The sequence below is a fragment of the Apteryx mantelli genome, chromosome 7 (genome assembly GCF_036417845.1).
Source record: "Apteryx mantelli isolate bAptMan1 chromosome 7, bAptMan1.hap1, whole genome shotgun sequence".
Lineage (NCBI taxonomy): Eukaryota > Metazoa > Chordata > Aves > Apterygiformes > Apterygidae > Apteryx > Apteryx mantelli.
In genome coordinates this window covers 12,953,486-12,977,060 of record NC_089984.1, presented here as the reverse complement: position 1 = coordinate 12,977,060, position 23,575 = coordinate 12,953,486, and the positions used below count along the sequence as shown (strand labels likewise).

Genomic DNA, 23,575 nt, shown 5'->3' with positions numbered 1-23,575 from the left:
GAGATGGCACTCAGGTCAAGGGACTGTCTTAAAAGTGCTAGGATGATGTCTCTGGAGTGCACACCTCGTGTTCCTGTTCATGGAATATGTAATAATATGACTTACTGAATACCTGATATTAAGGTAAATAATACTTGTAGCTGAGAAAGATTTAAAGCAATACATACTCAATTAAAATCCATCTGATTTAAAGGCTATGAGCTTTATTTCTTGAAAATAATAATATTTTGTTTGCTGTGGAGAAATAGAAAATAGGATGGCCTAAAATGTCATTTCAGAGTAAAGAGAAGTGTAGGAATGGTATCCACTTCTATTGTGTTGTGGTGTTAACTGTTACAGGTTTTGTCTAGGCGGTGTCTCTTAAGTTCTCTTAAGAATAAGAGGACAGATGATTGCACATAAAATGCAAGTTTCACAAATACTTTTCGCCTAACATTTAAAGTTATTTGTAAAAATAGCTGTTCTGCACACTGTCACTTGTTATTATGTACAAGTATTCAAACAAGTCTTTGTTCTGCAAGTGCTTTCACTCTTGACTGTGTAAGGAAACATTTGGCTGTTGTCTGCTCTTCAGTTATGAACTGTTCTGAGAGATTCAGCAAAGAGAAGTGGTTAAGAAATACTGTGTTTCTAGGTAGTTCTTAACATCCTCATTTTTCACTTGGGGCTTGTGCACATATCAGTAGCAGGTCAAAATGGCAGATGCGGTGCTGCTTAATAAATTGCCTTATGCAATTCAGGAATGAGGTATACAACTGTGCTTAACTGCTTCATGACCCAGTATCCAGAATCTAGTTGCTCAGAAAGAGTACTGAGTGAATTGAGTAATTCACAGAAAATGGTTCCTCTGAAAAGAAGATAGTTCAAGTCATCAGGTCTGTTCCCTATATACTCTCCTGATAGTACCCTAGTGAATGTCTGCAAAGTCTCTGTGTCCTGATTATGTGGGTGGGGAGCCCTATCTTTAAAGTTAAGTTTCAGCTTCTCAAATGAAAGTTTGCTACCACTTCATAACTTAATTTGGCAACAAGATTTGCCCGAGTCTTCATTTCAAACTGTTTTAGAGCTTCTAGTTTGTGTTTAGCAGTGACATGGACATTTAAGATCGTAGTTAGACTTAAGTACTTAAGATTACTTAAGTCATCTTATCTTTTTTCCTTTGTGGTGGTGTTTAGTACAACTCATTTACCTCTTGAAGAAGAATTTCAGTTTAGTTCATGTTCTGTCCAGAAATGGGGTAAAAAGTTGGGAGAAACTGAATGAGGTCTGTGGATTTGGCTGTCCAGGAGACAGCTGGCAGCAACCATGATTAAAAAGAACTGTAGCTGTGCTCTAACTGTCTCAGAGCATTAAGAAACTGATAGCGGGGAAGGGGAAAGGTCTGCCAGAAACTATGCCTGTAGGATTTCAGTATTATGAGGTTTATTTAGATGGCAGTAGTGTTGGCTATATTGGTAGTTGGGGGTTATCCACAAGTCGTCTTTCCTTCTCTTGCTTTTGTTAAGTCTCCCCCTTTTTAAGATGTCCCATCTTGTCATGCACACGGAATTTTTTTGCTCTGTCATTAGCCCAAGTTCAGACTACTGTGATAGTTCTCCATTCTGCTTTGGCATTACTTGATAGTTCTTTGAAGTGTTTTTTTTTTTTTTTTCCCCTCCTTGGAGACCATTCAAAAGTCTGAAAGGTCTAAAATACAGTTTAAAAATCAGTATTTATGCTGGTTTGCTAAAATAGCAATACAGGAGAAAACAGTATTGGTGGGGGGGGATCTTCCGATTTCTGCAACAGTTTTCTAGTGCAAGGGAAATGCACACAATATATCTTAAAAAACCCCGCAAACTTTTCATCACTAAATCTAGCATAAAACTTTCTGAATTATTCTAAGTATTGTGAAGAAGTTTTATTAGTGAAGTGCTTTTAAGCCCACATATAGAGCTTGTGAAACTCTTCATTTGCAATCTATAACTTAACTTCTCCAAACATTAGTGAGATTCTCAATCCTTTTCAAGAATTTACACTTTAAAAATCATTCTTATATGGACTTGTACAATGGAGAGTTAACTTTTTAAAAGGTCAGACTTTTGACTGCTTCTTAGCTTCTTGTGTTTAAAAGTTGAAATAACTTTGCATTCAAAACAATTGTTCGGTGCTTTTAGAAGAAAAAAACACCCTGGTGTTAACCTTTCAAGCTGGCCAAAGTATGCAGAGAAGTAGAAAACAGTTGGTAAGGAAATAATTTCAGGTTCAAGCTGCTGAGATCTTACCAAATGCATGGAAAAGAAATTGTTTCTAAAGTTCAAACTATTAGTTGATATTTTCATTTAGGAATCTTTCTGGGAAAAAAAAATTCAGTACAGGGTTTCAACATGTTTAGGAACAGTGCCTGAATTCACACTGACTTAGAAGTCAAAGGAGAAGTTTGCTTCAACTGTTATTAGTGCCAATATATTAGAATGAGGCTTTATTACTTTTGTCAGGACGGCTCACATTGCTGAAATAGGTGAAGACAAGCCTTTTTGCCCTGTACTAGCCCCTTGCATCGCCTGTCACGCTTTGTCTTGTTTTCCCTGCAAGGAGGAAGTCAGCTGGCTTCCTGGATCAGCTTTTTCCTGCCGCTCTAAGCAAGCGATGCCATTCTGAGCTACTAGCGAGGAATAATGTGTCTGCTCTGCTGGGCTTTCTATCAGGGCTGAACACACGATAAAGCTAGTTGAGTCTCTGAAACATCTTGCTTTATGCAGTGTACCAACTCTTCTGACAGCTGGAATTGATGTTGCACAAGTTCTGCCTCTTCAAGACTGTTTTAGTTCTTATTTCTGACCGACAAGTAGTTTTACTTAGAGTGTTGGTTAGAGTTTTTCAAAGCTTAATTGCTGTAAGACCAAAAATAGTTTTCTTTCTGTAGGAAGGCTTTTTTTTTAGTAGTATTAATAAAAAGTACGATTTCTTCTTTATTTAAGAAAGTTGTGGACTTTCCATGTAAATTGGGCATGGACATTGATAACGTGCTATGTACTGTTTTGGGTTTTTAGATAATAAAATACTGAAGTCTGCAGAGTCGTATTATAATCAGATTGTTATGCATGTGGATATATATAGATGGGAGGCAGTCAGTTTAAAAAAATCATATGGTGGTCTTGGAGGTATATGCTTGCCAGAAGAAAAACAAACTTTAAATTAAATTTTTGAGATGGTGTAGAAGAATTTCTAAAGCAAGACCAGAAGGAAGAGTGGAAGAGGAATGACAGTTTTTTTTTAAGCTGTGGAAGATAGGCTAGTAAGACCATAGGTGCAACTTGGACAAAAATATATATCTGGGGAAGAAAAAGGATCAAAGTGCAAGGGGTCATTTAGGGCAAGACACAGGGCTTTAATTTGATAGAAATTCAAAGGCTGGATATGGGTGATGACAAGCGACCTAGGATAATTTTTAGCTGTATTTTAAATGGAGGAGGAAGTGGCTTTAGTAATGAGTAAATTAGTAATTTGGGGGTTGTTCTCCCCCCCCCTCCCCCAAGTTTGCTGGGAAGGCAGTTGTGCTAAACACAGCACTTCGTGGAGTTTGGCCAAGTAAGTATGTGTGGGTTGGTGTGAAGGTGCTATTGAGATCTGCAGAGACATAAGATATGATGAAAGACCAGTGACTAGGCAGAATAGCCAACGGTTGTTAGCTGAAGTAGATAAGGAGGGAAAGCAGCTAGATCACTGCCTGCAAAGTTTCCTACACCAGTGAAAATTGTGCTTGGGATAAAGGCAAATGATTAGATCAGTGAATGTTTTCTGCATGAAGAGGGGAAATGATCCTATCAGCCTGCACCTGTGTATAAGGCTTCTATTTCAATTCATGTGTAAGGATTAAAAAAAAAAAAGTTGTGTTCTGGCTGACAGAGGCTCTCATGTTTGCATCAGCATAAGACAGCCTTTCAGAATGCCTGCTGATTGCATGTTTTCCTGGTGGAAAAAAGTCTATGAGTAATTACTCTTTATGGCTTAAGCAGAAGTCCAAGGTGAGAAACACTCTTGCAGAATGGAACCATGGCTTGGTGGGGTCTCGTACTAACAGCAGTTCACATTCTGAAAAGCAGTAAAGAGGTTAACCCAAATTTACCCACATTAACCTGCAGATCCATGACAGCATGTAATAAAGTATCTATATTTTGCTTCTGAATTTCTATAATGTAATGTGTTTTTAATAGTTTTTTGGCCAAAAATGTGACATAATACTGGAGTGTAGTTATGCTTTGATAAATTAGAGAAAAACTGTTGGCTATACAGCGACTAATGGATTCACAGATACCAGCACAGGTTATGTGCAGCTCCACAGAGATTAATCTGTTAGGTTCATGGAATTAAATTAATGGCTTATTACAGATGTTGAAAACTGCATTACCAAAATGAAAGGCTTCATTGTTACCTGGTAATCTAGGTGATTGGAAAAAGAAAAGGTGCTTTCTATCTCAGAAGTTATATATTTAGAAGAATAGCTATGCTAACTGAAATGAAAAGAGATAATGGGATAGAGAACTCATTTCATACATAATCTTGCTAAATAATAAATTCAGGCTTTCTATATAGATTACCTCTGAATTTTCATATTCTAGATGCCAGAAGGGAAACAAGAAAAGCAAACTCTTCTTCAGGAAAATGGTTCCATGATGGCAGTAAATTAAATCTCATCACTTTAGAGTTTTCTATGGAATTCTTTTGCAAAGGAAGATACAACTTAACATCTGCCAAGATGCAAATAGTGTCTATCCAACCTGCATGTGATGGGAACTCCTTTCAAAGAGAATAAAGAACCAGAATTGCTTAAAAATCTGTAACCATAGCTATGGATGTGGTGGTTCTATAACTTTAGCTATTTTACTGATTGTCAACCATGAAACTGATCTTGAGAGTTATCTTCTGCGGCTCTCGTGCTTCTTATCTTCTGTTTATGCCTGCTAACAGGCAACGCTTTTCCAGATTTTACATGTGGCAATAGATAGTGATGGATCTAGGGGATGAATTCTGACCACTTCTTAGAATTGTGTATTTTGTATCTATAAGCCTTTTCTATATTTCCCAGCTGTTTTTCTTGTAAGCAGAAAGTGAAGTTTAGTCTGCAACCTTTTCTCCTTACCAACCAGAACATTTGATTTCCAGTATAGCGTAGAAGAGGAAAGACTATAATGAAATTAATTTCCTCATTAGGAGAAAAGAATGGCTTCTCTACAGTTGGTCAGTCTGCTGGTTTTCTGTCCAAACCAGAGAAGACACTGTGGATATCTTGTTCTGTTCTCTTCCCAGAAATGAGGAATGTGATAACAGACACCTGGTAGAGATTCATCTTCCCCTTTAGCTTGGTCAGCTTCAAGGTGTAGGGTAAAGTAATATAGCTTTATGCTCTGGAAGGTTGGTGATGGTATAATGGGGCTGTAGCAAATGATTCTGGTCATTCTGGACAGCAGGCACAGCTATTGCTCATAATGAGCTTCCAGACTGTTCCCCACGCAGGCTTCCGGTGATCCAGTGTTAGTGGCCCTGTTCCTCCACTGTACCCTGTTAATGTATGTGCCCTCAAGAGTTGGAGGCGTGTGAAAGCCCTGGATTTTGTATCTTTTTGTTAATACCTTCTTTTTCTTTCTTTTACATCTGTCTTGGTACTCGGGTGTCACTAGGTAAGGTTGAATCTCTATTTGAAGAAGAATGAGAAATGAAGAGGCAAAGAGCAATATGAAGTTAGCACCATGCTGCCTACCTCCTTGTTCTTTTAAAGATTTCAGTACCTTTGAGTAACTTTATCTCTATAGGTATTCTCAATGAGTTCGGTGAATTTGTGTGGTTAATGCTAAAAGAAACCACATCTTAGTAGGTGTGTTTCTTATGTATAATAATTTTAATTATGTTCCTTCAGTACTGAAATGGAGGCTTCTACAGCTAGTTACACAGAAATGAAGGTGCCTAAGCTCTTGTTCAGCGTGATCCAGAGAGGGCAACAGGTCTTTCATGTGTAACTTGGAGCATACTTTGGTTAGCATTTGTCAAGAACTGCTAGAAATAAGAGAAAACTAACCTGGAGGTCAAGTTAGTGGGACTACCATTTAATACTGAAAACTCTTCCATGTGTAAATAGAAGTAACAGGCATTTATTTTACATATAAGATGTATCTGATTTCTTAGCATAACCAGGCTTATGTACTCTGTCCTTCTATTCTCTCCACCTTTCTAGTAACTTTTGTATTTGTTAGCCAATTTCAGTCAAATCTTGAGCAGCAAGGAGAGATTTCAAAGATAATAACTTATTTCAAGTTTTGTGAAAAATGATAGAGGAAAAACAGATTTGAATTGGTTCATCTGTTCCTGTACCTTCTCTCCCCTCCTCTGCATGCCCCTAAGGAAAATGCAGTTATGACTTGATTCCTAATCCATTTTAAAAGGCAGCAGCAAGCTGGCTAGCCAGCATATGTTGCTGCGCATGATCTGCTGCATGCACTGTCTCCTGCCCAGTCAAACAGGTTGGTGTTGAGGAGGTTGTGGGGGGCGGTGTTTAAGTTGTGGGGCAACAAGCTTGGTTTGTTCTGCTCTTAACAGTTTCAAGGCTCACAGGAATTTACATCAAGGAGAAACATTCTCACAGACTAAGAGACTGATCTGTGCTCAAAGTAACTTAAATAGCAAATAAGGTATTAAATCTCCATCTCTGAATTATTAACAAAAGAATATAGTGTTCATCTTTAGACAGCTAGTGTTTCACCAGAAATGATGATTTGGTTTTTATAGCACTGAGATTGATGTTTTCAGACTCTTAGAATCAAGCAACTTCCTCCTGTAACGTAAATGTAGGTATGAATTTGGGACTGGGATGGGGCACCTTTTTGGTGATGGTTGGTTTGGACTATGATGTTTTTGCCAAGAAGAGTGCTAGGTTTTCCAAAGATGTTTTCCGGTATTCCATCCTGGTATATGTTGCACCCTAAGGAACAGGTTATGAAGCTGCTGACTCTTGAGACTTCTTTAATTGCTGGAAAGAATGTTATCTTTTCTCCAAAATTCAGTATTTCATCTTTAAGTAAGAAGGCCCTGTCAGACTTCCAAGCTGCCCTGAGAACTGGGAAGAACTGTTTTTGCAGCCTCCCCATTCTCTATAACCCACATACTACTAGCTGCTTGTAGGCCCTGCCTAGAGTAGATTTGATCAAGTTTGAGTTAGTGCAGCTGTAAGTGCTGTTATGGTGAACCGTGAGCAGGAATGAGGGCTGGTGCTTGCAATGTGTATCCACATGTTAAAAGTCTAATGCTAGGTGATCAGTCAATCATATCAGTATAGTTTCATTGCTGTAAATATTTGAATATGTCACCAGAGATGATACTGAAGAAGAAAAATGTTTTGAACAGTCTGAAACATTCTCGTAAGCATCTCTGAAACTGTTTATGCAAAAAGATCTGTAGCTTTAGTTTGACAAAATGGAACAACTGTGGCAAGATGTGTAACAAAGCCTGGAAATGCTTCAAGCTTCTGGGACCATGTGGCAAGCGGAGAAAAAGTCTAATGATTTTGCTCATGCACGCATACCTTCTGCCTCCTCCTCCCCAGATACTTTCAGATAACTTCTAGTATTCTGTTTCCCCTTTCTAAATTGCCAGAAGGAAAGCTCTGCACTAGTTACTTGTTGAACCGTTTCTCATTCTAGGCACCTTAGCCAGGCCACTCGAGACTCTGCCGGGCTGTTACAGTTATCGGTAGTGAAGCTGGCTTTTGCCTGGTCTGTTCCTTGTGGTCTCTTGTTGTTTACTGCTAGCTCCTGGGATCACACTTACTTGTCTTGCCAAAAAACGGCTTTATTCTTCCAGATGTTGGTCAGTGGATGTCACAGCTCGCTATCGTTTATACCAGTAACTACTTAGGTTTACCTTTCATTTTCAGAGGTGAGAGAGAAAGAACGTGTGTTGCCCGCTGCTCTGAACAGTGGGGGCTATTCCAAGTTCAGCATTAGAAGTACTCAGATTTTTGCAATTTTAAAACCTCTACACATTTGTCTCTGTTTTGTTCCATTTTTATATACAATACATAATATGAAATGACTAGAGTCACTTAGCCAATTGTAAAGATATCTTGCCAACTGGTCTTCATATTGGTTCTTTTAGCAATTTCTTTTTCTTTTTCCATCACGAACTCCAGAAGTGAAGTTCTTGAGCTATGTGAATGGAGACTGCTTTGGTTCTTTCTTTTTTTAATTTAATTTTATTTATTTATTTATTTTTCTCTCCCCCCTGTTGCCTGCCTGCACTGGAAAAAGGCTTGCATTAGGATCAGTAGTCCTGCTTAAGCATTCCAGCATGGCTTTTGCTGTGGAAAAACTATTGGGTTTCACATTTTGTTCTTTAAGACAATATATAACTAAAAATTCAGGGTAAGAAGCACACTGGAAATTGTCTTTCTACCTGCAGCTAATAACTTAACTTTGTTTCCTTGTAATGTTCAATATAAAACAATCTTAGTCTATGGATGACCTACAATTAAAAAAAAAAATTGTTCTTTTTTCTCTGATAGCAGTTTCTGAAAGCCTGCAATTTTATGAGATGTTTCAGTATCTCAACAAGACTGTAATTATATGGGGCCTTTTGTTATTACCATGATCAAGCTAAATGTTTGGAGATGGGGAAGTATTCCTTCCTTTTTTTTCTCATGTAACACTATGGAGGAGTAATGCTTCTAAGGGCTATTTGGGAAGATGCTTTCAGGCAGACATTAGTTTCTTCAGAAGAAAAATTTTTAAACCAAGGATGAGATGTATTATGGGTGCTTAATGAAAAAATAAAGTTGAAATCTGAGACATCTTAAAGTCAAAACTATCAGGAATGTCCAGCTGAAGGAGGTGTGGGTATTAGATATTTTAAAGAAAATATATCTCCCAAAAAAATTTTTTTAATCTTTTGAAAAGAAAAAAAAATCTAGAATTGTTCTACCCCTTTGTATATGATATTAAAAATGAAAGGGCAATAAACAGTCCCCCTGTAGCTATATCATGGTAGCCCTGGGGCATTTTCTATGTTTTGTTAAATATATGAAACAGCATTTGTTGCATCTATCTAATAAGTGACTGCTTATATTAAGTAAGTATTAAAAAATATATATGAACAGAATATTTACTTTATATCCAGTTTGTCTAAATAACACAAAGTCCACATGCATTACTAGAAAAGCAGTGGGATTTTGAGAATTCATTTACACTTCTACTGAACTTTCTCATGAATCTAGAAGAATATAAAGCATTGCTTTATGTAACTTGAGTATCTTGCAGTATATGAACTTTCATTTTTGTCTCTAATGGTTATGTTACAAAGCTGACCAGGAGAATAATCATCATAATTACTTTAATATAGTTTTTGTGAAGTTTGGTCGAGTGCATTGGTCTGTGGGAAAACATCTCATAATGTATTTGGTGGGAAGGAGGAGGAAAAGTTTCACTTTTTTTAATTCATCAACAATTCTTAGGACATCTCTAGCTTGTTACTGACATAAACTAGAGCATAAAATAAAGCAAGAGGTGTGTGTATATCTGTGAATGTTTTTCTCTTAGCTGTCATGTTTAATTTGCCTGCTGGTCATTTAGATTGGTTCTCTCATAATCTGGTAATTAAGTTCTAGAGATTTAAACAAATCATGATTACTAGAGAAGACTCTTATGGTTCTTAGGTATATTGTGCTAATAACGGGAAAAAAAGGCTCTGGTGGATTATATAGTTATATGATATTGCTGACTTGAAATTACTTGGGAGATTTCACCTGGTATTGGAGCCCCAGAAGAGTCTCATTGCTGTTGAAATGGGGAGGAGAAATTACATGACTCTCTTGAACTACAGAAATCCTAATCATTCATAAATAGTTGATCTTGTATTTTCTTTGTGTATCAGTAAATAAAATGACATCTTACATCTTTCCTGGGCTCTTGCTAGCTTCAGCTGTAATTGTTATTACAGATGTATATAGTATTTTTTTAATCAAGGTTACTGGAATCACTGGTACTGTACATATGTACCCCTTTGGGCAATTGAGTGACTTACAGTAACTTCTGCTATAGAAGCTTCAATTTGTTGACTACTATTGACCTGCTGATGAAATGAAAACAATAGTTTGACAAAGTATTCTTTGAAAAAGTATTCTTTAAATGTCACTGTGGTTTTCCACTCATGCATTATGATGATCCAGTTTTAAAGTCAAAGTATCTTGTGTACAGGAAATAGTTTACCAGTAAAATTTTCCAGTAGCCTTGCTTGCCTATAAGAGATGAACAACTTCTCATTCTCCCTAATGTTGTTACTAAGACTTTTGAAGTACCAGGTTTTTTTTGTTTTTTTTTTTTTTAACAGTTCGAGTGTCTGATAGGCCCAAAATGAATGTGTGGATTTTTTTAGCTGCTAGTTGTTTGCAGTTTTTTAAGAGTGGCTTTACATGCTATGTTTAATTACTATCTCAGTGAGAGAAAGAAAGAAGATGGCATGTTTTGTTGACACTTGTTTAATCTTTTCAGACACAGAAATCAAAATTCTAACCTACAAATGCACATATTTAAAAAAAAAAAAAAAAGATGCACAGAGTTTACTAAGTCAGACAACAGAAGTCTTACTGTGATATACAGGAAGAGCAGTTATGATGTGTATGTAGTTATTAAGATCATTTTTTGGAAGTGTTTTAAATATAGTCTTTGTTCCAAACCCAGAATCAGCAAAACCATTTGATGGGGATAGAATGGATTTGTTATGTATTAGCTCAGTTGAGCAGAGAAACTGATTTTATTATCTTATAAATGAAGAGAAACATGAGAAATTCATGTCTGGAAGGGCTAGATGTATGCTGCAACTCAGTCTGATAGGAGCGTACAGTTATACAGATGTACTAATGCTTTGAATTACCTGTGCACTTTTTCTGTAGTTCTCTTAGAGAGAGGCTGTGGAGACTGGCACTGAGGAATTAATAGCTAGCTCAGCCCAGAAATTTTGTACTTGGGCCTGCTGGGAACAGTGGCAGGAGGAGAACAGCAGGCAGACTGGCTAAGTGTGAAATGTGGAGGTGAGAGTGGAGCCACATTGCGAAGAAAAAATTTACTAACGTCAGTGCAGCAAGTACAGAAAAATTGAAATGGAGAAAATAGATGTGAAGAAGTATGTACTTGTCATAACACATCTCTCAACTGATGCTTTAGTTTGTCCAAATGAGGCTGCTGCAATAAGTGAGTAGAATGTTTTGTTCCCATAATAGGTTACAGAAGACTGGATGAGACTGCATTGCTTGCTCAGTCTTACAAATATTGGGCTAATTTTAGCCCATTCTAAAATATTCTAGTACAATTTGTAGGATAATTTTTCAGTGTATGTAACTACAACATAAATGTAAATGTTTTCAGTAAAAGTGAATTTTACTTATTTGTTGTTTGGAATTGTTACTTAATTATTTAATTAAAATATTTAATGCATGTTAAAGTTCCTTTTAAAAAAAAAAAAAAAAAAGGAAATGCTGGAGTGTTCTTCTGTTTTTCTTGCAAAGACCTAGTAGATGTCAGCTTTAGCTTTTAATTACTGATAAACTGACTTCCTGGCAAAGAACTGAAAAAGTAAAATGGTTTCAGCTGCTAAACAGTGCTCTGGAACTGATGACTCTGCAATGCATTTAAGTTTGCAAACAGAAGATTGCAGGGAGTATAGTTTAGATGAAGTAATCTTAAGTGAAAGACATAAATATGTACTCGCTCCCTGAATAATATTGCTTTTAGGTATTAAAAATCTTGAATCTTATATTTAAATTTGAAAAGATTGTGTGTGAACATATGTATTATAGCGTAGTAATGCTCTTTGTCGTATGGTAGTAGCACAATGTAAAAAACTTTTTCAGAGTAGTTGATTAAACTTTTTCAGAGACATGTTCCTTGATAATTTTTTCCATTAACTTTTTTTGTCAATGATACTTGTGTGTATGAGAGAAATTACAGAGAAATTATATAATTTTTATATATAATATATTATAGACAATATAAAAATATATAAAATTAAATTTAAAAAAAAGTTGTATTTATTTGGCCTCTTCAGTCTGTTTTCCAGAGTTGCTATGTTCTTCATCTTTTGTGCTTGCAAGTACAGGTCAGAGCAGAGACGATGCTGATTCAAGCTAAGACAATGCAACATTAAGTTCCAGCCTTCTTCATCTCAAAGCAAGTTCCTGAATTATTTGGCTGTTGTGGTGTAATGTACATATACACATGTAGCCCATTCCTTCCCAAGGAAGAAGATGATACTTGATTTCATCCTGTTATGAAATGCGACTTTCCCAATCCCATGGAAGTTTGGGATTTTAAAGTCTGTTCCCTTTCCAGATGTGCACACTGAAACTCCTTCCTAACAATTCAGTAAAGAAAAAGTAGTGTTTAGACAGACATCCATATTTTACATGTGTGCATTTTAAATGTTGCATAGACTTTATTAATTCAAGTAAATATGCACTCAATTATGGAACAGTAGAGGTGAGGCTACAAAATAAGGCATGTTTCAGTGCAAAAGTTCTAAATAAAATTTTCTAAATTTAATTTGCTTCTTCTCATGCTGAAGTACTATGATAATCTTCAGTTGCATAATAATATTAAACATTTGGGTAAAAGAACATATTGTACACTGTCGAACTGCCTTTGATTATGGAAAAATTTAATTTTGTTTGGTCCTCTTGGATTATTGCTAACATTATCAAATTAAAATGGGAATAACAAAGTTTCTCTTGTTACATGTTAATGCTGAAACAAAGATTAATCAAGATGCCATCATGAAGATGGCTAGGACTGATGTTCTTCAGGGAAATTAATACTGCATTTTATTTATTCTGCGAAGAGCTTTTTTATTTCTAGCTGACTATTTGAACTTCAACAGACCTCAAGGTCTGTAATAGGCAATAAACTATAGGATAATTTTCAGCAAATTCACATTCCGAGTCTCTCTCTCTCTCTCTCTCTCTTTATTTTTTTTTAATGAAACTTTCTTCCGTAAAATCTGTAACTTGAAATCTTGTTCCACACAATCCATTAGGGATGTGTTAGCTGAGTATTTAAGTGTGTTGTTTTTTACTAGAAGCATAGCAAATGGTTAGTTGGAAATTGGGCTTGCTTTATAATGTGGGTTATTTTAGATTTTTGACAGACTGATGTTATCACAGTTTGGAAGTGTTCAGAGCAGTTTTCCAATAGGTGATCTCACCAAAGTTTAAAACTACCTTTTTCAGGGGAAGAGAGTTCTGCTTGCGAGTGCTTTGTTCTCTTCCTCTACTGTTCTCTGTACTCCACTATTTCCAGTTCCTCTGGTCTACTTACTCTTTTCAGTTATCAAAATCCTTAATTAAATCAAGACAGGTGAATTTCTGGCTTAGAAATGAGAAGCTGTTTCAATGTTCACTATATAGCCAAGTCTAGGTTTTGTGCTGTTCATAGAAGATGATTGGTGGTGGGGTAACATCGCGCAGTCTGTTCACGTTTGCTGCAGTGTTACTTTACACTTGTTCTGAGCTCTGTTAGCTACAGAATGGAAAATGCCATTCTTAGCAGTGTCCTGAGACAGTTACGAAAAGCTCTGTAGCTTTTCGTTAGCAACCTCAGGGCATTTTAATGTTGCCTGCATCAGAGCTAAACTCTCACTCTGTGAGTGAACATGCGCTGCAAAATAAAACGTGCATCTGGTCCGAGGTAGAGATGGGGTAGAGGAGTCTTTCAGGAGATGTGCGTTATTTATGCTTGGAGGTTCCTTGGACACTTCCTTTTTGCCCTGCTGGCTGTTCTTAAGAATCCTTATCCCACACGCAGGACCTCATTATTTCACTTGCAGCACAGACTTGGAATCAAAAGAGTTTGCCAAAATTTTTGCTTGAAATAAGCATGTAACATGATGAAATAACAGGGGGCACTTACACACAGTGGGAAGGATAACTGCAGGGAAATAGTGAGGCTATGCATGAAACCATGATTTGGGCTGGAACCTTTTGATGACATTCTAACAAGTGGAATGAGTAGAGGAATTCGGTCCCTTCAGGGCAGACAGGGATCCTGCTTATGCTTATGGTGTCCTAATAATAATCTCTAGATTAAAAACAGCACTAGAGCAGACCGGGATTATCAGATATAGTTCTCTGCAGTTGTAGGAAGCTTCATAAGAGATGTCTAATCCAGCAGGGTTCACAAAACATCAACTGTTCAGGCACAGTGAAGCAGTTTTAGAATCTATATTAAAACACACAAGAAACAAAGAAGCCTTTCTATAAACTGCCACAGGAAGCAAGACCAACCAAAGGCTGGTTGGAAAATTTCTATGGGAATTTCCAGGAAACTTCTATGATCTTAGGAGGTGGCTTGTGTACAACACAGCAGAGAAAAAGTGATCTCACTTAGGGAAGATTCCTTTCTGGGCTTAAGCTTACTCATGTTTAACTCAAAATGTGAACGATGGGTATTTTGATAACAGAGAGAATCCTAGCCCTAGCCATGGCCTGCGATGCTTCAGAAGACAGTTGTTTTTCTGGTCCTCCTCCTTCATAAGCTGGGTTTAGTCATGAAGGATGGAAGAGAGGAAATTTTTTGGTTGTCTGCAAGTGTGAGAATACCCTGAAGTGCAAAACTAACAAATACTAAGTATGGCTCCATAGGTAACCACAGAGGAATTGAATGATTAATCAACTCTTACAGCCTTTTCTTGGGCACAATACTAAATCAGACACTATAGAACTTATATTACAAAGCTTTAATTTGCAACGCTCTTGTAGTTTCAATAGTTTGATTTAAACAAGGAATTTTTGTTGTTGTTGTTAGAATAGCATTAGCTTTTTCATTCTGGAGCATGGACGGTTGCTGTTTCTTGAGTGTGGTTTTTGTTTGTTTTTTTCCCTCCTCAAAACAATAGTAAATGCATAGGGGAGATAAACATTCTTTTTTGCAGTGAATGTTTAACTAAGAATAAAATGACAGTCATATCCTGCATATAGGAAGGAAAATAATTTTTTTCTAACTAGAAAATTCTGTAGAATCACTCTTTACCCCTAACTGTTCATCATGTCACTTGTGTGTGAAACAGACTGAATGCTGTTTTGACTTTTTTTTTGAATATTTTGTTGCAGACTTTTCTCCTTTTTATGTAGGTTGTATAGATAAATACCTGGTTGTGCTTAGGATTTACTCTTTAGTTATCTTTTCATGATGAATATGTTTTCAAAGTGACACTTATTTCAGGATGACATATTTTTGCTATTGATGGTAGGAAGATTTTATTATAGGAAAAATTTTAAACTGAAAGGCTGAGAAAGTGTATCAGTATAAATCGGGAGAATAAGGACCCCTTTAGTGTGCTCTGTCATTGAGCAGTGAGTATTTCCTGTGTTATGTTGTGACTTCCCAAAGTTGCCTGTAAGGGTGGTGGTGATTCCCCCCCCCCCCCGCTCCCCCCATGCTTTTTCAGTAATAAGTTTGTCTTTTCTTGTAGATAAAATGCAGAACTTTAATGAAGATAATGAGAAGAACAGTCATTTCACCTGTGAGAATGCTGAAGACAGTAACAAAACCAATGCTGAACCTACAGACGTTTCTGGATACAACATTGAAGCCAAGGACTTGCCTGATTCTTGGGACTCCCCTATCGGGAAAGCAGCAGACTCTCCGTCAGAAACATCTCAGACTAAGGGGCCATTAAGAACTCACTTGTATGAATGGGAGGATGAAACTGAAGACACCAGAACTGGAGAGTATATATTAGATTTTGACAATGAACATCTCTCGGAGATGAAGAGCAAGGATGAGGAGTACGACAAAGAAGATACTGAAAATCCAAAGGAAGCCATTAGTGAAGAACTTGTGCAAACTATTCCTAGGCCAAGCAACTGTAGGACATACTGTAGATCCAACAAAGCAAAACCGCAGGGGGCAACAAATTTTGACAAGCTAATGGATGTCACTAGTCAGTCTTTATCCAAAGCAAACAATGAGTCAAATAATGATGGTCTGAACCCAGCAAGAAAAGTTTCTTTAAGTAGTGGGACCAGTTTTAGAGGGACGGTTGGACGGACTAGAGACTACACTGTTCTACATCCGTCGTGCTTGTCAGTTTGTAATGTCACCATACAGGATACCATGGAACGAATTGATGAATTTACCACAGCAGCCCCTACTGACTTGGGAGAAGCTGGACGTTTAAGAAGGAAAGCAGACATTGCTACTACGAAAACTGCAACCAGATTTCGACCAAGCAATACCAAATCCAAAAAGGATGTCAAATTAGAGTTTTTCGGGTTTGATGATCAAGATGAGGGAGGGGGAGATGAAGGCGCCTCTAGAAGTTCTGGAAGTTCCAATTACAAAATTAAGTACTTCGGGTTTGATGACTTGAGTGAAAGTGAGGATGAAGATGAAGAGTGGCAGTTAGCAGAAAGGAAAGCTAATAAAAAACGAAGTAGAACTGCACCGTCTTCCTCGCTACAGTCAACCTCTGAGGGCAATGAAAACTGTTCCCAGGATAGCCAGCTCAGTACTAATGCAGGTAAGCAGAACTCTTCTGGGATACATATTTAAAATTTATATTTAGTTGATATTTGTATTTTGTTCTTTTTGCTTAAGAGTTTGCCCTAAGAGTTTGTTGATCAATATCACTGGTTTGGAAATTTAAAAGTTAACTCTGCTTATTTCTGCTGTGATCTTGTCTGGTGTTCTATAGTTGTCTTAAAAAATACTTTATACCCCTTGATCTCATGCCACAGGTAGAGAGCTTTCTTTTTGAAAATAAGATTCTTCCCTTCTGTCATTTTGGGTGTACAGTAGCTCTCTCTGGAATGCAGAGATCTTTCCACAGAAGCTGCACATCAACCCAAAATTACTGACCTGAGTGCAAACATTTTTGGTTGAAATTCTACAATTTGTATTAGAGAAATATCTATTTAAATGTCACTTACAGAGTTGAAGTATATGTATTTTTCATTCTGTGCTGTAGAACGTTTGTAAACAGATAAGAACTTTCTCCAGTTCCGTCTTAGCTGACGATGCTGGGCGCAAGGGGAGAGGCTACTGGGATCCTAGAAACACCAGTGAGCCACTCATGCTTCCTTTAAGTGATGACTGGCTTTCTGCGTGTTGAATCACTTTTGCTTCCAGTTTTCAGCTGCAAAACTGGTATTTCCCTCTTCTATATAGGTTAAATATATAATTGTTTAGAAAGTATTTGATGAGCAAGTTCTGGTGTGTGAGTGCTTTTGAAAAATTAGTCTGTCTCTTGATGGTCTGTGGGTTCCACATAATGAATTTGAGGTCAAGGTGTGTTGTTAGCGAAGAAGAAAGGGAATAACTTTGAAGGGTTTCTTTCAGCTTTCTCTTTTTGAAGAAGTTTAATACTGAAGAGCCATGTATGTAGCAATAAGTATTTCAAATCACTTCTACTCTAGGGAGCCTTTTGACCTTTCACTCAGAATCATGAAGCTGCAGAGGAGTTTTTATCCACTCACTGAAATTATTGTAATCTTAAGACTTTGGCAAGAAGCGTTTCATTGCAGTGAGGGGAGGATTCAACTGTAGCCTTGCAAACATTGGAAAACTGTTTTTCCTTCAAATAGCTTCTGCTACTATAATCAAGAAATAAAATTTCCCAGGAAAAACGTTCGTGTCTGCTGTTCTAGTTGCAGCTTTCCCTAAAAAAACAGAATCGTCTGTTAGACCTTTTAGTCAAAGGTATATGTATTTGCTAATGTTTTTGGTGAGATTTTAAAAGGACCAAGTTGATACCAATTTACGTGGGAAGATTCTGTTTCTAAACAACAAACTTACATTTGTTCTCAAAATTTTTTTAGTTCTGGCGAGATGCTTGAATTCCAGTCTGTGGAAAATGGGTTTATCTTACAGGGCTCCTTCTGCAATGTTCCATCCGTGCTTCTCTCTGACTAGTCTGCGTTTGTTCAGACCTTTATTCTGAGGAAAAAAATCCCTTACACAATTAATGCAGCTGAGATGTTAATCCATCAAATAATCCTTTCAGCTGCTGTTCTCTGTAGTCTGAAAATATCTACAGTTTTTATTCGACACTACATTCACCAAAGAGGAGATTATACTCTTTGGTATCACAGAATTTTGTGAAATGTTTTCCTAAGGGATTCCCATGGCACAGGTAGATGTGAATTTGTGTTTTTGTTAGTTTCTTAAATGTAGTTATCCAGTTCTCAGGTAAGAGCTGGCTCTCAGTACCCGCTTCAAGATACAAAAATAAAAGTAAAAGTATATCTTCTTTGCTCACTTGGTTCCTGTTTTGCGACATTGTACCCGGGTGAGATTTGACTTGCATTCTTTTTCTGAAAATCCAGTGGTGACTTGAAGTTTATTCCCTGACTCATTGTACAGTCTCTAGCTCAATCCGTGTAGTACAGATTATAAAGACAGGGAGTCTGATGTCACCCTAAAATTTGTAAGCTTCTGACACGTTTTTTGTTGTCTTCTCTCAGACGTTTCACAATCTTGAGTATCATGACAGCTCAGAACATCCCTGCTGAAGTCCTTAAATATAGTGATGAATTATTCTGAGTCTCTGAGAGTTTAACAAAGACTTCTGGATCTAAACCTGAAGTTGGGGTAAAAACGTATGATACTGCTGTGAGGCATCTCCTTTACATACTGAAGAAAAGTCACTTCTGCATCCATGGCGAATGCAGATGTTGGATCTAAACTTCAGAAAAAGCTTTGAGAACGTCTTGCAAAATAATTTTTTTCCCCAAAAAATTACAAACAGTGCCGAAAGGTGGTAATTCTGCCCCAGTTAATCTTGTGCTATTCTTTTTAGTACTAATGAATAGACCTACAGATAAAAATCCGGTGTACCAATTCCAAGTTGACAAGTTAGGTACCGGATTACCTCTCTGGTATCCACCCTGGAAGTTATTAGGCAAATTTGTTGTTCCTTTCCTATTTTAATTTATAGAAACACTATTGGCCATGTGGATTTATTCCCTTGGTGATGATCTGTATCTCACTTTAGATTTTCACAGAATTTAAATTGGTTTCTCCTGAGGAACTACCAATTAATGAAGAGATTGTAAAGCAAGTCAGCGTTGGTGGCTGACTGATGCCAGTAGCTCAAAGAATAAGGCTATTGGATGGTTTCAAAGTCTTTAAAATATCTCCATGAGAGGATGTGGACAAGCAATCATGCATTTTTGTTTAGATAATGATGAGAAGGCAAGATCACCCGAAGAACAAAACTCAATGAATTTTGTCCCCCTGTAAAAAAAAATAAAAAATAAAATAAAATAATAATAATAAAAAAAATCTGATGGACAGAGTAATGTATTGAGGTGTGGTTAGTAAAGATCATTCAAAGGACTTGAAGGTATGGCATATGTTTTCCAGAGTTCAAAGCTGTGAGGCTTTTTCCTCTCTGAAACTTTAGTGAGACAATCTCCTGTGTTATTTTATCAATATGGGAGAAAAATCTTTCCTGTCTACTGCAGACATAAGAATCCTAGGCCCTTTGAAATATCCCATGGGGTTTACTGAAGTGTAAAGTGCCCTGTTAACTCCAAATATCAGCAGGCATGAATTCTGAAAGGAACTTTTTAGTAGAAGTGGTAGAATAAGAAAAAGTAAGTTTTTGGGTGGTGGGGTTTTTATTTATTCATTGATTTTAGTTTTCTTTAGTTTTGGGCTGTCTTTCACTGAACTGTGTCTTCTGTGTTGTTCGTTTGGTAGGCTTACCTGCTGAAATCTTCATAAAGATGCTCTGGCCTTTTCATTCCTAGACCCTTTTCACAGACTCTTTTTTTTTTTTTTTTTTTCCCCTAATGGGGGCATTTCATAACTTTTATGAGCCTTGAGATTTTTAGTGAAGCTTTGAGTTGTAGTTAAAACTTGTACTTTCTCAGTTGCAGTCTAAAATTCTCTCACATGTCGGTGTAGCAGCCCAGTGAAGCAAAGGCCTCTCACTCATGAGCCTCCCAGCTGCAGTCTGCCAGAATGCCAGCGGCTAAAAATACTGATTAGACTTTACTAGATATAAAACCTATTGGTCTGAAACAGTACCCGTGTCATTTCAGTAGCCAGAATACAGGATGACTCTAGTAAAGAGAAGCTTTCGATACTACAGGAGAGTGACTTAATTACTTGACTATGTTAATCGACAGGGAGCTGTGTCCAAGGGAAATTGGAGCTAATCAAAAGGAAGCATAAACCTTAACCAAAAAGACCTCTAAGCTTCAGTTATGATAAAGACCCTGCATTCTGGGGACAATATTATACTTCTGGAAATAACTGTTACCAGTTTGCCTTTTTTTTTTTTTTTTTTTTTTTTTTTTTTTTTTTTTTTTCCCTCCTAAAGACCCTGTCATGGTGTTCAGTGGTTTTGGTGGTCAGTAAGATTTCTAATATATTGTGAACTTATAGGCTCAGGATGTTTCATTTCCCAGCTGTTCAACTGGGACGGCTAGGGGTATGTTAATATTCGCTATACTGTGTTTCTTTTTGGCCAGTGACAATAAAATTATTACAGAAAGTGGCTAGCACAAAAAAATTTGAAAAAAGCTCTGACTAAAATTAAACATTTGCCTATCTTAATATAGCTTGGCAGAAATAGGGTGGCACAATTGCCCTAAAACACTTCCCTCAAGGAAGCTATAAATATCTATCCCCTTTAACATGCTTGTTTTTATCTGCCTTATGTCCTTCTTTACTATATATCTCTTAAGCAGTAATCGAGAACTACTGTATTCTTGATTTAAATCATAGTAGCAGTTATTGTGTTATTGTTGTAGTATAAGTGTTACAACTTAATGTTTTGCTTTGTAAGTCAGTTCTGATATATAACTAAACAAATATGTCATGCACTCATTTTCCTTTCAGTGAGCAAAATGAGATTCCTACAGTCTTCATGGATAATAAAATAGCTTTTGTATATCGGCATGTCTAGTGCTTGGTTTGCTTATGATGAGCAAATTAACCCCCTCCCCCCCTTTTTTTTTTTCCTTCTTTCCTTGCATCTCCTCAAAACTCAGTCACCTAGTAGGGTCAACCTTTTTAGCCAGCTAAGAATGCCTTCAAAGGCAGAGTCCCATGTGGACTTGAAAAATCTTTTGCGAAATTATTGTCAGGTCTAAAATAAAACTGTGTTGTTTTCCCTGAGAAATTAGGCTTCTGCTCTTACTGTGGTGTTGCTTCTAGTTAGTCTTTGAACTTCTTTCTGATTTTAACCAAGTCTGACAAATGGGCTCAGAAATATTAAATGCCTTGAAGACGGTTGGATAGAGGAGAAAAGGCATTATATTTTTCCATACTGAAGAGAGGCCAATACGATTTGCTTTTTTAGGCATTGCAAAATCCATACAAGAGAGAGCCAGTGGAAAAGTCTTCATTAGTGTCACTGCTTACCAAACTACTCATGGCTCAGTTAATATTAACAAAAGATGTTTTTTTTCCATTTAGTTTAGGTTTGAAAATCTGGCGGGGTGTGTATGCAAAGTGCTTAGGATACCTAGAAGGCCCCAGAGAGCACTGCCCAAATAAAAGCATTCCAGATAATCTTGTGAAACTAACAACAAAAGTATTTGATATGCTAACAGCATCAAAAGATGCGAGTTATCATATGATAAGTAGGAGTTAAAACTTTTTATCAAACAAGTTTCTTCGAGTTGAAAGATACCTAATTTGCGTGGGATATTTCAGTATCATATGGGGTAGAATTCAAAGGAAGGAGCTTAGATGATTTTAAAATTATGGTTTAGGTGATATAGAGCACTACTAATCATTATTAAGCACTATACCAGCTCCAAGTTGTAGTGCAAGGCACAAATTATTATGGTAATTTGGTGTGTGAAAAAGCATCTTGTGTTTCTAGAGTGATTTTTCATGTTAGTAATTACTGTGGCTAAGTGAGTTGTTTTTTAGCTTTTAATCCGCAATAGCGGGGGGGGGGGCAGGGGTTCCAGTGAAGGCCTAGGTTGACTTCTGTGTAGATTTGGAAGCAGTTTTGCTTTTAGTTTAATGGTAATAATTGGTTTCCCACCTTTTTTTTTCCCCTGTTTAGTCTAATTTTATCAAAATGTCTTTTTAAAAGTCGCAGTTATTTTTAAAAGCCTCATTCATGTCATATTCTTAAGCCCTTGTGCTGACATTGCACGACTGAGCAGAAAGCCAGTGTGCTGGGATGGGAGAGGCTGGTGCCTGTAGGTGCCCTGTGGTGTGTCCCTCCTGCCCTGGCCTTGACAGGGCTGCTGAGATGGACTGCCATTTAAAATACATTTGGGCCTTATTTTAAGAATACTTATATTCCCCCAGCTTCTTAGACTATAACAAGATATGCAGTCATTTTCAAACAAGGTAAGTTTTGTGCACTCGCAAGTGCTGTTTGAAATCCACTCGCCTTTGTTTAGGCAGCGAGTTTGGTTTGCTTTTGATTGCCTCCTCGCCTAGGAATTTGACCAGACCTGTTTACTGGATGTGTGTGCACTTGGAAAACAGTAGTTTATTGGAGTAACTGGTCCAACCTGCTTGTATTTTTGCAGTGCAGTTTAGTATAGCAGCAGCTTCTTTGGAGTAGATGAGTTTTCTAAACTGCTTTAAAGATGAAATAGTGCTTCCCTCTGCCTGTCTCTATTTCCTTTTTGAAATTTATGGTTACCTCTGGTCTGTGCCAAATAAAAGAACGTAAGTTATCCTCTAAGGGATGATGCTTCAAATGTAACACAAATTTAAAGAAAAAAATAGAACAAGATTTAGTTAGATCAGTGAATTGCAGGTTTACAGTCCAAAACTGAGTCGTAAAAATATCGGTGAGGCAATTATTGGATATATTGACAGGCTGTTCCAGCAGTCACTTCTAGCTGGCTCTTGTCTGAACTGATGGCTGCAATTGTTTTTGCATTGTTTACAGAAGAATAAGCAGATATAAACATGCTGCCTTCATGAGAAATGAGTAAGATCAATTCTTTAGTCCTGTAGTTGCAGTAGGAAAGTTTCTTCTTCTAATGCTTTTATTCTTGCACTTTTGAAGAATCCCATCTACTGTTTAATTTTTTTGCTCAGAGTTGTGGCTATAAGCTGTAAACAAGCACATGAACCTGGGGATTCAGAGGAGTACATATGTGGAGTGGGGAAATAACTTTAATTTGATATAATAGGCAAGAAATGTTCTAGAAATTGTGACAGTGTATGTTGTTATGGTATTACCTGCATATTATGACAGTCCAGCCAGTAAATCTCAGCTCCATCCAGGGCTATTTTTAATCGGATTTAAAAATGATTTTATGTCTGAAGATTATATTTGATTATTATATAACTTCAGAAGCTATAGTTGTGGAAACTTCAGATGCAAGAAATACTTTAGCAGTTCAACAGCTTCCCTTATGGTTATGTTTTATGCTTATATTTATCTTTTACAGATCTTCTGGAGTTTTCAGAGGATGCATCTGGTGTGCCTGAAGGCAATAAAAAGTCCACAAATAAACAAGGTGATAAATCTAAGGAAAACACCAGGAAGATTTTTAGTGGACCAAAGCGGGTGAGTAATAATACTTCTAGGCCAAGACAAAGCTCTTATTTTAGTTAACTCTTCAGTCTTA

At 37.0% G+C, this 23,575-nt stretch overlaps 1 protein-coding gene across 1 annotated transcript in view; it reads left to right on the top strand.

The window, feature by feature from the left end:
- The window catches only part of WAPL (WAPL cohesin release factor), a 69,246-nt gene that overhangs the window by 7,332 nt on the left and 38,339 nt on the right, over nucleotides 1-23,575 (top strand). Inside the window, 2 exon segments of the mRNA XM_067299798.1 lie at nucleotides 15,484-16,533; nucleotides 23,396-23,514. Of these exon segments, the coding sequence (XP_067155899.1) occupies nucleotides 15,484-16,533; nucleotides 23,396-23,514 (1,169 nt within the window).